Here is a 13,243-nt window from a genome sequence, read left to right as displayed (position 1 = left end):
AAAAAAATCTCTATAAAAAATTATTGTCATAAATTTTTTTTATGGTCAACTATTTTTGCCAATAAATAAAGTTTGTTCTAAAAATTTAAAACAGCTAAAAATTACAACCACAAATTTGATTTCCTAAGAATAATTCAAAAATCTTAACCAGATAATTTATTTGCTTGAATTTCTAAATCTAACTCTAAAAAATATCACATAAATCTAGACAAATAAAATAACAAATACCATTGGTAATTCATACTCCTTATCTTATGCCAATATTTAGTCAAATTTTATCATGATTAATCCATTCATCCTTTGTATCAATTAATAAAATTATCCATTCCATATTTCAAATTATCAACTTATTCAATCTAATCCAACTATTATTATGCACTAATACAAGGTGTTAAGTTTCCCATCTTTTTTTTTTATTCAAAAAATCTAATCTAACTACGACTAGATACTCCCCTAATCTATACACCCCTACCCCACGCCCAACCCACCCCTACCCCTGTCACCGTCCAGTTTTATATATATATCCAGTCTCCAGCTGTATTTTTTTGTCTTTGTGTTCTTCTCTTTATAATAAATACCCATATCACAAATTTTAATTTTCATCTTTCAGTATTTGAGATTTTTTTCTAATTTTTACTGAAAACCCATCATGGGTTCTTCGTTTTCTGTGTTGATTCCTCAGTTTTCGTCTACTGTTACTAAGCAAAATCATTCAAGTCTTGGTGATTTGCCGGAAAGTTGTGTAGCTTCAGTTCTTGTATACATGGACCCGCCTCAGATCTGTAAATTGTCTATGCTTAATAGGGCTTTTAGAGGCGCTTCTTCTGCTGATTTTGTGTGGGAATCCAAGTTGCCGATGAATTACAGCTCTATTATTCAAAGGGTCTTTGCTGGTCGAAATTTTCCGGCTAATTTGTGTAAAAGAGATATTTATGCTATGCTTTGTCGACCTAATTCTTTTGATGGTGGCTCAAAGGTACAATTTTTACCCCTCTTATGCTTAAATCTTCCTTTATAGATATTATTTGGGTACCCAATTTATTGAAATTTTCATGAAGGCTCTTAATTTGTGTAACGGAGGTATATTATATGTATAATCCAGGTATAATATTGTATACCGGCTAGAAAAAGTGAACAGTAAATTTGTCAGCTATTTGTGTGAAGATACCTAATTTTTTTTCCTGAAAAAAAATATTCATATACTGTTTACTAGTAAATTTGTACTAGTTTGGTGTTGAGGAGTTGTTGTTAAAGTGGTAGTATATTAAATTTGAATTGTAATCTAAAGGCTCATTTTTTGTTTGAAGGTGGAAATTGAGTTTGATGGTTTTATTTGTTTTGTGGGATATGTGCAGAAAGTTTGGTTAGATAAGAGAACTGGAAGAGTTTGTATGTCTATATCTTCAAGTGGCTTGGCAATAACGGGCATCGATGATAGGAGATATTGGAGTCGGATTGAAACTGATGAATCTAGGTGAGGGTTCGAGATTTACTTGCTTCTGATGTTTGTTTAGAGTAAATTGGTTGTTTTTGTATTTGTGTGGTTATTGATGTATGTGTTATTAGATTGGCTGATGAACTCCGAATGTTCGTCCATTTGGGGCATTTTCTTCAATAGAAATCCCCTTCCAACGCGAGTCAACTTGTCTAGATTGTGAATTGTTTTTTAAGAATACGGCTTCAATCTATGTTGCTCGTACTCTTCAAGATTGTTGTTGTTCCTTCAAAAAGTATACTATTACTTTCGGAGGATCTGACACACGCTCGTCTGGATTTTCAAAGAGTTTGAACAACTTAGGTTTCAAGTATATGAAGCGGAGTTGCTTAATGTAGTTTTTAATTTGACATTGCAATGTCTATGATTAATTGGTGTTTTACATGCAAATGACCAAAATTCATTTTTTTTTGCAGTAATATTATCCTTGTAATCCGATCTTTTGATTGTATTGTTGATTCCCATTGCATCGGTTATATTGTTGTTTATGCAATGTTTGGATAGATTACATGGTTCAACAAACCCACCATGGTTTGACATTGCTTGTTAGCTTGTTATTTGATGGTTCCCGAGTTATGTTGCTCGGACTTTTGCAAAATGTTCAAGTATTACCCACAACTAATTGTTGGTCCACATGATTTACGAAGCAATTTCGATCAGGAACTCCCTTTAACAGTAGTACACATTTTCTTTTTTCTAGTGGTGGCTAGACACTAATATACTTGTAGTACCAATTGAGCTTTTGGTTTTATTGCTATATTCATGTATCGACATCAAGCTAGTACGTCCTCAGACAGAACACATAATAATCTCTTCTCCTTTCCGTCCATGCAGATTCAAGTCCGTTGCATATCTCCAACAGATCTGGTGGTTTGAAGTTGATGGAGAGGTCGATTTCCCATTCCCCGTTGGGTCCTATAGCATATTCTTCAGACTACAAGTAGGACGTGCCTCTCGGAGATTTGGACGCCGAGTCTGCAACTCCGAGCATGTTCACGGGTGGGATAAGAAACCAGTGCGGTTTCAGCTCTCGACATCAGACGGTCAACAAGCTACAACCCAATGTTACTTGAACGAACCTGGAATATGGAAGTACCACCATGTAGGTGACTTTGTTGCCACGGGTTCAGTAGAACCCATGAAAGTTAAATATTCGTTGACACAGATCGATTGTACACATACTAAAGGTGGACTATGTGTAGATTCTGTACTGATATGTCCAGTAGAGTTTACAGAGAGGTTGAAGCAGAGTTTTTGATTTGCTGATTACCTGTTTCTGAGGGCTCGTTTGGTAGGAGGGGTCAGGGATAACTAATCCCGAGATTAATTTTAGGATGAGTTTATTCCATATTTGGTTAGGATAAAATTGCGGGATAATAATCGTGGAATAACTTGTTCCTAACCAAACGAGCCCCAAGAGTAGTTGTAGTTCTAGTGCTATCCATAGTTTTTCCGAGTGGTTAGTATTAAGAGATAATCATATATTAGACTGAGGCAATTTGTGTAAATGTATACTATGGGGCTGTTTATCCATTCATTGTGCTGAGTTATTAGCATCTATTACATTAAAAATACATTTCTTTTTGCACTTTCAATTATATTATGTGTTACTTGAGCCGAGGTTTTTGTTAGAAACAATCTTTTTTCATGAGGAGGTAGTTGGTAAGGTTTGTGTACATTCTCGACACTCCACACACACATAGTTTCTACAGAGAGCTTCTACTAGCTTTAATGACCTTGATTAGAATATCATTTCCTTCTGTCTCGTATGGTAAGCATCCTCTGTTGGGTTTTGAGCATTTTTTCCCTTCCTAAGTGCATAAATAAAAGTTTAATTTGACAAGTCCACTTTGTCCATAAACCCATTATTATAGTGTATATGTAAGACTTTTTTTTAGGTCTTATTTAAGAGATATCACAAGAGATTGAGAGCAGCCATATAAAGAGAAGTGAGAGAGTGCAAATTTTCGCACAAGCCCTAGCAGTTAATTTCAAATTGCGATTTTCCGCTTCATTTCTTATTCGATTGAGTTGATTTTTGGACAGCTTGTTCCTTTCAACTTGATCTTTGATTGGGAACTGAGAGAGGGTGATTTGGAGTCCTGTAGCTCCAGATTTTTGCTCGTGAACAGTAGCTGCCTAATTTTTGGTGCTATCTTGTAGTTGTGTTGCTCAGTATTTGGTACCTTGTTGGTGACCATTTTGGATAACACTTTTGTAACTCTTGTTGATTTTAGTAGAGCTTTGGCCTTGTGGTTTTTACTCTTCACACCGAAGAGGTTTTCCACGTTAAATTTGGTGTCTCGTGTGTTGATTTATTTTTCTTACTTGGTTGATTTGTTTGTTGCCCAAGCAGTTTTGTTCTTGCATTATTTTGTTTTCTCTTGGTTCAAATAGAAGGGAACGTTTTGACTTGAGTTTTCTTTCGTTGTTGTCCTGTCGTGCACATTTATTTTGTGCTTGCCTTTTCCAACACCCTCCACCTTTAACACACTCGAGCTTAGAAAAGGGCGTCACATATATTATATTGAGACGGGAGGCGTAATTGATTTAAATAGGAGTGAAAATCCTTTTTAGTTTTGATTTCACTGAAAATTACTTTTCTTTTCTGCTCAATAATTAGTAAACCTGAGTATTATTATAGCAGATGTGTAGCTGGGCTAAGTTGTAGATGGAACATTAAACTTATTATATAAAATGGGCCTAAAGATGAAAGAATGATTCAATGGAGAAAGTATAGGTTACATAGGCCTAGAACAGTATAATATGGGCCACATTTTTATTAGGTGTTCCAACATAAATTCAGTTGAAATGTGAAGAAAAAAAAAAGCCTTTTGAAGTTGAAATGAATGATAATTGAAATTAGAGATTGTGTCTTGAATAAGCATTTCATTTGTAAAAAAATAAAAACTTGTGTGTGAAAATTAAGATAAACTGTTGGTTATGCCTTTTAGGGTCATATGGGCATATGGTAGCTGATTAAGAGGTTAGTTATAGGTATTAGATTTTGTATAGGTAATATTATGTTTGATAGTTTTATTCCTTAAAATTAATTAAAAGAATAAATTTATTCTAATTAAATTTTTATCTTAATATAATACAATAATACTTCTTCCATTATATTAATTTCTCTTCACATTTATTGAGCAAGCATAAAAATGATTTAAAAAATATTTAATTATATTTTGAATTTCTAAAATAACAGTTATTTTGAATCATATATTTTAAGCAAGAATAACAAATAAGATGAATGAGAGGGAGCATCAAAGTTGAGCCGCTTAGATTTCATGTCATTTTTTTAGGACTCGTTTGATACGAGAGATAAAAAAAATAACTGATCTCAAAATTAATTTTAAAATAAATTTATTTCATGTTTGATTGAATAAAATTACAAAATTACTTATATCAAAATTATAATCTCATTGTCATCCCATATTAAAATTAAGGAAAATAACAATCTTTCAAATCAAACGAGCTCTTGCTACCCACCTAGAAGTTTGGTAGTGGATAGGAAAGACAATTAAATGCACTATTAATTTCCAGTCGATGATACCTAGGTACCTTGGGTTCTCCATCACAACATAAATCACAAATTAAATATTCAAAAATTATATACAAATTATTGCTAGTTGTCATGTTTTTAAGTTTAATATAATGAAAGAATATATTTTAAAATATTAATTAAAAATTCATACAATTTAACCATTGAAAAACACAATATCATGCTTTTTCCATTTCTATTTAGTTGCACATTGAGTAAATTTTGGATTTGAATCTTGAAAATACTCAAAGAATGCTCCGCAAAGTAGGACTAGTTCATGTACAAATAAATCCTCTTCCATGTAACCTTGCGGTATGAGATTTAATTTCTCGTTTCTTATATTTGTTTGCTTTTACTTATCACGTTTTGCTTTTCAAAAGTTAAACTGCATAAATGTTGATCGATAATTTAAGTATATTTTGCTTGATATCATAAATATTATAAAAAAGAGTTACAATTTATAATATTTTTTAAATATTTAATTTTAATTTAAGAATATTGAATTAATCTAATGCTCCTTTCATCTCTTATTACTTGACTTATGTTGATGTGACACACGCATTAAGAAAGCTTTAATTAGAAGTTTGTTTACTTAACTGATTATATTAATGATATTTTAAAACTTTGAATTTGACTACAACTAATTTTAGGTAGCTATTTAATTTAAAATAAATAAATAAATTAAGAAAAACTATCTTATTAGACATAAATACATCCATACCATATTTACTAATTTTATCTAAACTTTCAAATTATTACGTAGTTTTCACTAATTAAGAGTTTCTTACCATATATTGATGTAGTGACAGAGACGAGTGAAATGGGGAAAGAGGCGAGCATATCTAAAACAAATTACAACTTATTTTAATCACATATATTTCAAGATATATGTATATAGACTTATTTGACTACACCAAAATCTAATAAGATTTGTCATATTTCAAATTAAGATGTGTCTAAATAATTAGTTTCAAAACTAGAGAAATATCTCATAAATTAATCTAATACAATTTACTTTCAAAAGATTAGTCCATCTTCTTAAAAATTAGTCAAATTGAATCTCGGAAACTCGGAGGGAATATTTATTTGTATTTTGTTTCGTTGTCACTTGTCTCTTATAAGTTTGTTTCCAGGCCCTGGCCCTGAAATCTAGGTTCAGAAAAACTTGTACAGGTGTAATTTGTTCAACCAACCGGATTCGGATTATACCTAACTCGGATTTTGATCCAATATGGGCTTGCCGGAGTTAGAATCAATGGCTCCGGCGATCGGAGTATCGGTGCCGGTGCTCCGTTTCTTGCTCTGTTTCATCGCTACAATTCCGGTGAGCTTCCTACACCGTTTTGTACCTAGCGCCACCGGTAGACACCTATACGCCGCCGTCACCGGCGCTGTTCTGTCGTACTTGTCGTTTGGGTTCTCGTCAAATCTTCACTTCTTTGGGCCTATGCTTCTGGGTTATGCTTCTATGGTCCTCTGTCGCCGTTACTGCGGGATCATCACTTATATAGCTGCTTTTGGTTATCTTATTGGATGGTACATTATGTTCTCTCTTTGAATTTCTTTGATTTGGAGATCCCTGATTTATAGGAATTCATAAAGCTCCTTTTTTAAAAAAAATTTAAGCTCCTAAAATAACAATGTAAGAAAATCAGTAGATCTCAGCTGGCCTTCCCACTATATTGGGGTTGTTTGGTTCACATAATAGTTATGCAAGATTGTTTTTTTTCTCGTTGCACCTAGTGGTCAATGAAGTGGACTTGAATACTGTGAGGTCAAGTATGCTGGATAGAGTTACCCGCTACCTGTGTTGGTGGGAGGTAGCACGTATCATGTGAGATTAGTCGAGTTGTGTTCAAACTGACTGAGACACCACGATTATCCACAAAAAGAAGAAGCTACTACTTATTGGTTGAACCTAGAGGTGTGGCTTAGTGGTCAATGAAGTGGACTAAACATTGTGAGGTCAAGCTTGATGGATAGACTTATCCGGTACCTATGTTGGAGGGAGATAGTAGGTATCCTGTGAGATTGGTTGAGTTGTGTGCAAGCCGACTCAGACACCTCAATTATTTACAAGAAGAAGTTACTATTTACTAGTTATGCTGATTTATGGATTGTTAAACAAAGATTAAGGTATCAAGTATCCCGTTTTTGTTCAGCATAGTACTTAGGTTAAGGTATCAAGTATCCCATTTTTGTTCAGTATAGTACTTAGATTAAGGTATAAGTCTACTACTAGTTAATGCCAACCGAATACAGGATAAATATTACAGATCGTGTACTGGGATAGTTTGTTTAATCCCTCCAACCGAACGATTCTGTAGTGTGAGTCCATCTTTTCTAAACTAGGTGGAGACATTGGAGGCAGTCGACAGGCTTACCCAGCAATTGTGTTAATGAGTTGTTATAGGCAGGGGCGGATCTAGCCCTTTTGGTGCCATAACTTTTTGTTTAGACCTGAATTTATTTGTATAATACCCATTGAAATTGTTAAAAATATTGAATTATGAATCCATAACTTAAATAAGGTGAATGTTCAGTTGTTGGATGTGGTTCATGAACCCATGGAATTAAAATTCTGGATCTACCTTTGGTGATAGGCAGTGGCGAATTTAGAGCCAAAAAAAAGGGCACCCGCACCCGTGGTCTCTTCGTAAAATTAGATATTTTATATGTATATTTTTTAAGATTTTGTATAATATTATATTCTTGCACCCGTACTACAAGAAGTCTAAATGGTCCACATGGTTAAATGTTGAGCTTTTGACCTTAAGGATTACGGATCAATTCTCACTTCAATACGTTTTACTTGATGCACCCATGTTCGAAAAATCCTAGATTCGCCTCTGGTGATAGGATGGCCAACAAATTAGTCTACATGCACACAAGACCATTATTATTAATAGGAAAAGAAGATCCTAGTTCCTAATATGTGTGTTCTTTGTTGGGGTTGGTTTTGTTGGCTGGTAAACTTAAAACAATAGAATTTAAAATTTGAGAAGTGTGAAACTTTTGGATTCATGTGTCAAAAGTTCGATGTTTGAGTTAAGGTTTCAGGTTTTGTACCCTATTATATTTTACCTAGTTGTTTTAGTACTCATCTAGGATTTGTATATTCTTGACATTGGGATTTTATTGCACGTTCATGTAAATGTGAGGGACATCTCTTTGTAAATTGATTCATACCATACAATTTTCAAGGAGGCTTTCTCATAGAAAATGCAGGTCTGCTAATATGCAAAGCTACTGATAAAAAGTACACTTTGTGATAGGTGGCTCCATTGGCTTAGATGCTTTTTATGGTTCCTTTATTGTTTCGTGAGTCCAGTTTTGGAAGACTCTTAAAATCTGACTACTTGATTCCCCCTCCTCCCCTCCCCGCCCTAAACCCAAATAACTATGTGATAGAAACCTCTCAATTTCCATAAGATATTTGACAGTTTTTTGGTACAACTTGCAGCCATGTATACTACATGAGTGGGGATGCATGGAAGGAGGGAGGAATCGATGCTACAGGTGAACACTGGCTTGATCTTTGGCCTTGCCTCTTTTCCTATTGAATGTAATAATGTATAAGAATCATGCCCCTATTTTATTGATGTGTTCAATCCCTATATTTTGTTTCAAACCAACAAATGCACTCTGAATCAACAGGAAGTTTACTTATTAAGAGAACCTACCCAGATTTATGGGTCAAGCACTACACCTGCCCTCCAGTTTTTAGAAATAAAGTCTACCTTCTGTGAAACATCTCAATACCTCTCATATCAAATGTTTGATTTGGACGATCTCAAAATGTACAACGTTGATGAAAATGTTCTTGATCAATGAGAAGGAAACTAATTGGAAATAGAATTATATGTCCTTAAAAACTAAACAATTCACAGAGAAGAAAGTAGGTTCAACCATACATTGATTGAGGTGGAACTGCTGCAGCCATAACTGGACAAAAATAGGCGCTATTTATCATTAATTAACAATGTCAGGCTTATCTAGACCTTCTCATGGGTTTGATATATCCATTTGTAGGTTGGAGATAACTTCAGTTTAGGTCTCTCTACGTGGGAAGTGGGAACTAACTTTTCTCTCTCTCTTTTCTTTCGTTTTCATTCTTGAGCTATTGTGTTTAGGAAATGGATAACTTAGCAGGTAAATGTGGAAATAAATCTATGGTAGTTTTCCCTCAAAAGTTTTGGAGGATGATGGTGTAGGAGGTTATCTAATGATGTGATTAAGCTGGAGTGGAGGTCACAGATTATTTTAATTTTTAAATAGAGGAGGTTCACTTAGTTTTGCTAAACTAGAGGGGAGGTTTAAGTAATTTACCTTGAATCTTCTTCTTTGGTGAGTTCAGGAATTTTGTTGGTTCCCATCACTAAGATCTACTGATCTATAGTTCAGTACAATTGATTACCGTCATTTAGTGGCAATATGATAGACACAAATTCAGAGTGAAGTTAGCTGATTTTTTGCAGATGGATGAAAATATTAGATCCTAGGAGGAATGGCCATTTTGTTATTTGATTTTATTTCAGAATGGTCATATTATTCACATTCTATTGTTATTGGTAGACTACTCACAATTACAAAGTTTACTTCTCGTGTTTCTAGATTTCTAGCTAATCCAAAATTAATGTTAATTTTTCCCTCCAAATTTGCAGGAGCCTTAATGGTGATAACGCTGAAAATAATTTCATCTGTGATTAATTACCAAGACGGATTGTTGAAGGAGGAGGATTTGCGTGAGTCTCAGAAGAAAAATCGTTTGCTCGAGTTGCCATCATTACTTGAGTATGTTGGTTTCTGTCTCTGTTGTGGAAGTCATTTTGCAGGTCCAGTGTATGAAATGAAGGATTACCTTGAATGGACAGAAAGAAAAGGAGTAAGCTAATATTATCATTGTATTGTTTTATTCACTTTGAATTCAATTGCAACTACTTCATCAAAAATAGTTCCATACAATAAATAAAATCAATTTCTTCCTCCTTTCAGATATGGAAACCTTCAGAGAAAGGAAAACCCTCACCTTTTGGATCAACTTTAAGGGCTCTTTTTCAAGCTGCTATATGTATGGGGTTGTATCTCTATCTGGTGCCTCATTTCCCACTTTCCTGGTTCACTGATCCAGTATACCACGAATGGGGTTTCTTCAAACGGTTGGGTTACCAATATATGGCTGGCTTTACTGCCCGGTGGAAATATTATTTTATCTGGTCAATCTCTGAAGCTGCTATAATCATATCTGGACTGGGTTTCAGTGGTTGGACAAATTCTTCTCCGCCAAAACCACGTTGGGACCGTGCCAAAAATGTTGATGTATTGGGTGTTGAGTTAGCAATGAGCTCGGTTCAGTTACCACTTGTATGGAACATTCAAGTCAGCACATGGCTGAGGCATTGTAAGTGACTCTCTCTTCTATATGTTTACAAGTTGATCTCAAGCTTCAGTCTTGTAAAGCTATTAGACTAGTAGAACCATTTTGGCTAATGGTAAGAATGTAAATACTCGTGAGTGAGATGCTCTTTAGTTACATTCAATTCACTTAAGTGGTAGACATTGTTATTTCTAATATGAGCAAACTTTACATTACCTAGAAGGGAGTTTTTTTTTTTTGTGTGCATTTCATTTCAATGATGAAGCATTATTTTGGGGACAAATTATTCGCTCTACAAGGAAAACATAGGATTTTAGTAGTTAATCTCGAGATATTAGTTCTGAACTGTTGGTAGTATAATAGGTTATTAAGCATCAACATTTACAACTAGTTTGGTTCACTATTCACGTCAATGTGAATACAATTAGATTTTATTGGATTTACATTTTTGCTCCGCAGATGTGTATGAAAGGCTCGTACAGAAGGGAAGGAAGCCTGGTTTCTTCCAGTTGCTGGCTACTCAAACTGTCAGTGCCGTTTGGCATGTAAGTGGACAGTCTAGCACTTTCCTCTAATTAAGTATTTATCTGCCCTTTTTTGGTGTCCGGAAATAGTTATTTGCCTTTTGAAAAGGACATTTTTTATATTTACGAGATAAGATGTATGTCTTTGCATTTTTTTCTTTGCTTCCATTCATTTAATCTTCATAAACCCTATTGATCTTGACCAGATTATGCACATCCTTCCTTGTCTTTCTAAGCAATGACACTTCTTTAGCTTCTTAAACTCCACAATAGTAAGCAAACATGCTGGTTGTCCAGTTTAAGAATAAAGAACAAACCTACTTTTATGCTTCTCAGAACTAGTTTCTCAGTTCCCAAACTCAGTAATTTCAGAAAGTTAGCTGTGGAATCCTTGTCTTTTTTTAAATCTTTGATAGTGGTGGTGTCTTGGCCAAATTACGCACCTCTTTTAGTCCATCAGTACCTGCTACCTCAGAATGCTTTTTCTTATATACCATGCTAATTGATTGACATTTTGAATTCTCATGTTTATCTACAAATTTAATTATGGTAATTTGGGTAAATTAATCTATGCTCATCTGATGCTTTTTTTTCCTTTTCATTGCACCCTCTGCTTATCGTCCATTAGTTTGTCTGGCTGGCTAACTAATGGTGTATTTCTCTCTGTTACATTACAGGGATTATATCCTGGGTACATCATATTCTTTGTTCAGTCTGCTTTGATGATTGCTGGATCAAGAGGTATTTAGCTGGCATACCCACTCGATCAGACACATTTAACTTTGATTTTCTTTTCCTAATCTTGTTTTGTGTATGAGCAGTCATTTACAGATGGCAGCAAGCTACAAAAGGTACTATGTTTGAGAAGATACTGGTAGCAATGAATTTTGCCTACACACTGCTGATTCTAAACTACTCCGCTGTTGGGTTCATGGTTAGTCACATATTTGTTGGAATGATAATTTACTCTAAAGCCAATTGTCTTCGACAGACGCTGATCATAGTTTTCTTTCATGTGTTATAGGTATTAAGTCTGCATGAAACTCTTACTGCTTACGGAAGTGTATACTATATTGGAACAATTATACCAATTCTTCTCATCCTGCTTAGTAAAGTGATTAAGCCTCCAAGACCTGCGACATCTAAAGCTAGGAAAGCAGAGTGAATCCAAGTCAGTTTCTTGAGATTGTTGCTTAGATTCTATTTATTCTGTTTCAATGGCTAGATAGCACTTAGTTTTGAGCAGAATAGGAGAAGTAGAATTTTTACTCCTTAACTGGCCACTGAAAGTCATGTAGCCAATTGTATAATTATTGGGAATCATCTTGGCCACAGGAATTGATAAATGATTGTTTTTGCTACTAGCTAATCAAGTTCTGTTCTTGCATTCAATGTTTATAGCCAGTTTTTTGTGGGTTGGTTGTTTATCTTTTCTGAAAAGGCTTCACAAGAAACAAGAATGCTACTATTTATCCCAAAAGAAAAAAAGAAAAAGAAGCAACATACTCTTTGCCCCTGTTTCCCTTTCTTGCAACATGAGGGTGTGGGGTTGAAGCAGTGGGGAAATAGACAGAAAAGGATGCTATAGTACCTCTTTTTCTTGTGATGCCCTTCAAAATGTGACATCACTTAGTTAGGTGACTGGATATGATGAACTGATTCACTGTAACCTATAACAAATGTTCACTGGTAAAAACAAGGTAAAGCTTATTGCTATGGTTAGTGTGAATTTACATGTTGGACAGTATTCTGCAGTTTGGTTATAGCAGGTTTTGGGAGAGATAGAGGTAGAGGTAGGTCAAAGAAGAATTAAGGGGAGGTCATCAGATAGGACATGAAACATCTTCAACTTTACTGCGGACATGACCCTGGATAGGAAGGTTTGCAAATCGAGGATTAGGGTACAAGGGTAATAGGTAGCTGTGTGTTGTAGTACTTCTCCGAGGGCGTTTCATGGAGCTAGTCTCCTTTTTCATCTTCTCCTTATTAAGTAGTCTTACCAGGTATTCATGTAGTATCTTATTCTTCAATTATACTACTACCTGTTACTTCAAATTCTTTGTTTATCTTACGATTTTGCTGTCGTTATTTACCTTTCTATCCTGCTTTTATTATGCTTCTTTTGAGGCGAGGGCCTTATCGCAAAACAACCTCTCTACCCTACAAAGGTATGGGTAGGGACGTAAGGTTTGCAACATCCTACCTCCCCAGACCCCACATGCGGGATTAGACTGGGCACGTTGTTATTGGACAATATTCTGCAGTTCTCAATTTCAAATTTCAAGCCCTTCTTACTGCCTGCATAG

The 13,243-nt window shown here is 34.8% G+C and overlaps 2 protein-coding genes across 2 annotated transcripts; both read left to right on the top strand.

The window, feature by feature from the left end:
* The first annotated feature begins 563 nt into the window (after positions 1–563).
* Positions 564–3,090, top strand: LOC102578361 (F-box protein PP2-A12-like). Its single transcript, XM_006358806.2, has 3 exons — positions 564–976; positions 1,356–1,474; positions 2,330–3,090. Exons 1-3 carry the CDS (start codon positions 650–652, stop codon positions 2,751–2,753), a joined length of 870 nt encoding a protein of 289 aa, XP_006358868.1. The 5' UTR covers positions 564–649; the 3' UTR covers positions 2,754–3,090.
* A 3,069-nt stretch (positions 3,091–6,159) lies between these two features.
* On the top strand, positions 6,160–12,329 carry LOC102606352 (lysophospholipid acyltransferase 1-like). The gene is made up of 8 exons (XM_006358805.2): positions 6,160–6,572; positions 8,500–8,555; positions 9,701–9,921; positions 10,032–10,437; positions 10,873–10,958; positions 11,615–11,678; positions 11,759–11,871; positions 11,962–12,329. Exons 1-8 carry the CDS (start codon positions 6,268–6,270, stop codon positions 12,100–12,102), a joined length of 1,392 nt encoding a protein of 463 aa, XP_006358867.1. The 5' UTR covers positions 6,160–6,267; the 3' UTR covers positions 12,103–12,329.
* The last annotated feature ends 914 nt before the right edge of the window (positions 12,330–13,243 follow it).

This window comes from Solanum tuberosum, unplaced genomic scaffold (assembly GCF_000226075.1).
Source record: "Solanum tuberosum cultivar DM 1-3 516 R44 unplaced genomic scaffold, SolTub_3.0 scf00281, whole genome shotgun sequence".
In the NCBI taxonomy this organism is placed as follows: Eukaryota; Viridiplantae; Streptophyta; class Magnoliopsida; order Solanales; family Solanaceae; genus Solanum; species Solanum tuberosum.
The sequence above is the reverse complement of the archived record's forward strand: the minus strand, read 5'-3'. Positions and strand labels throughout refer to the sequence as shown.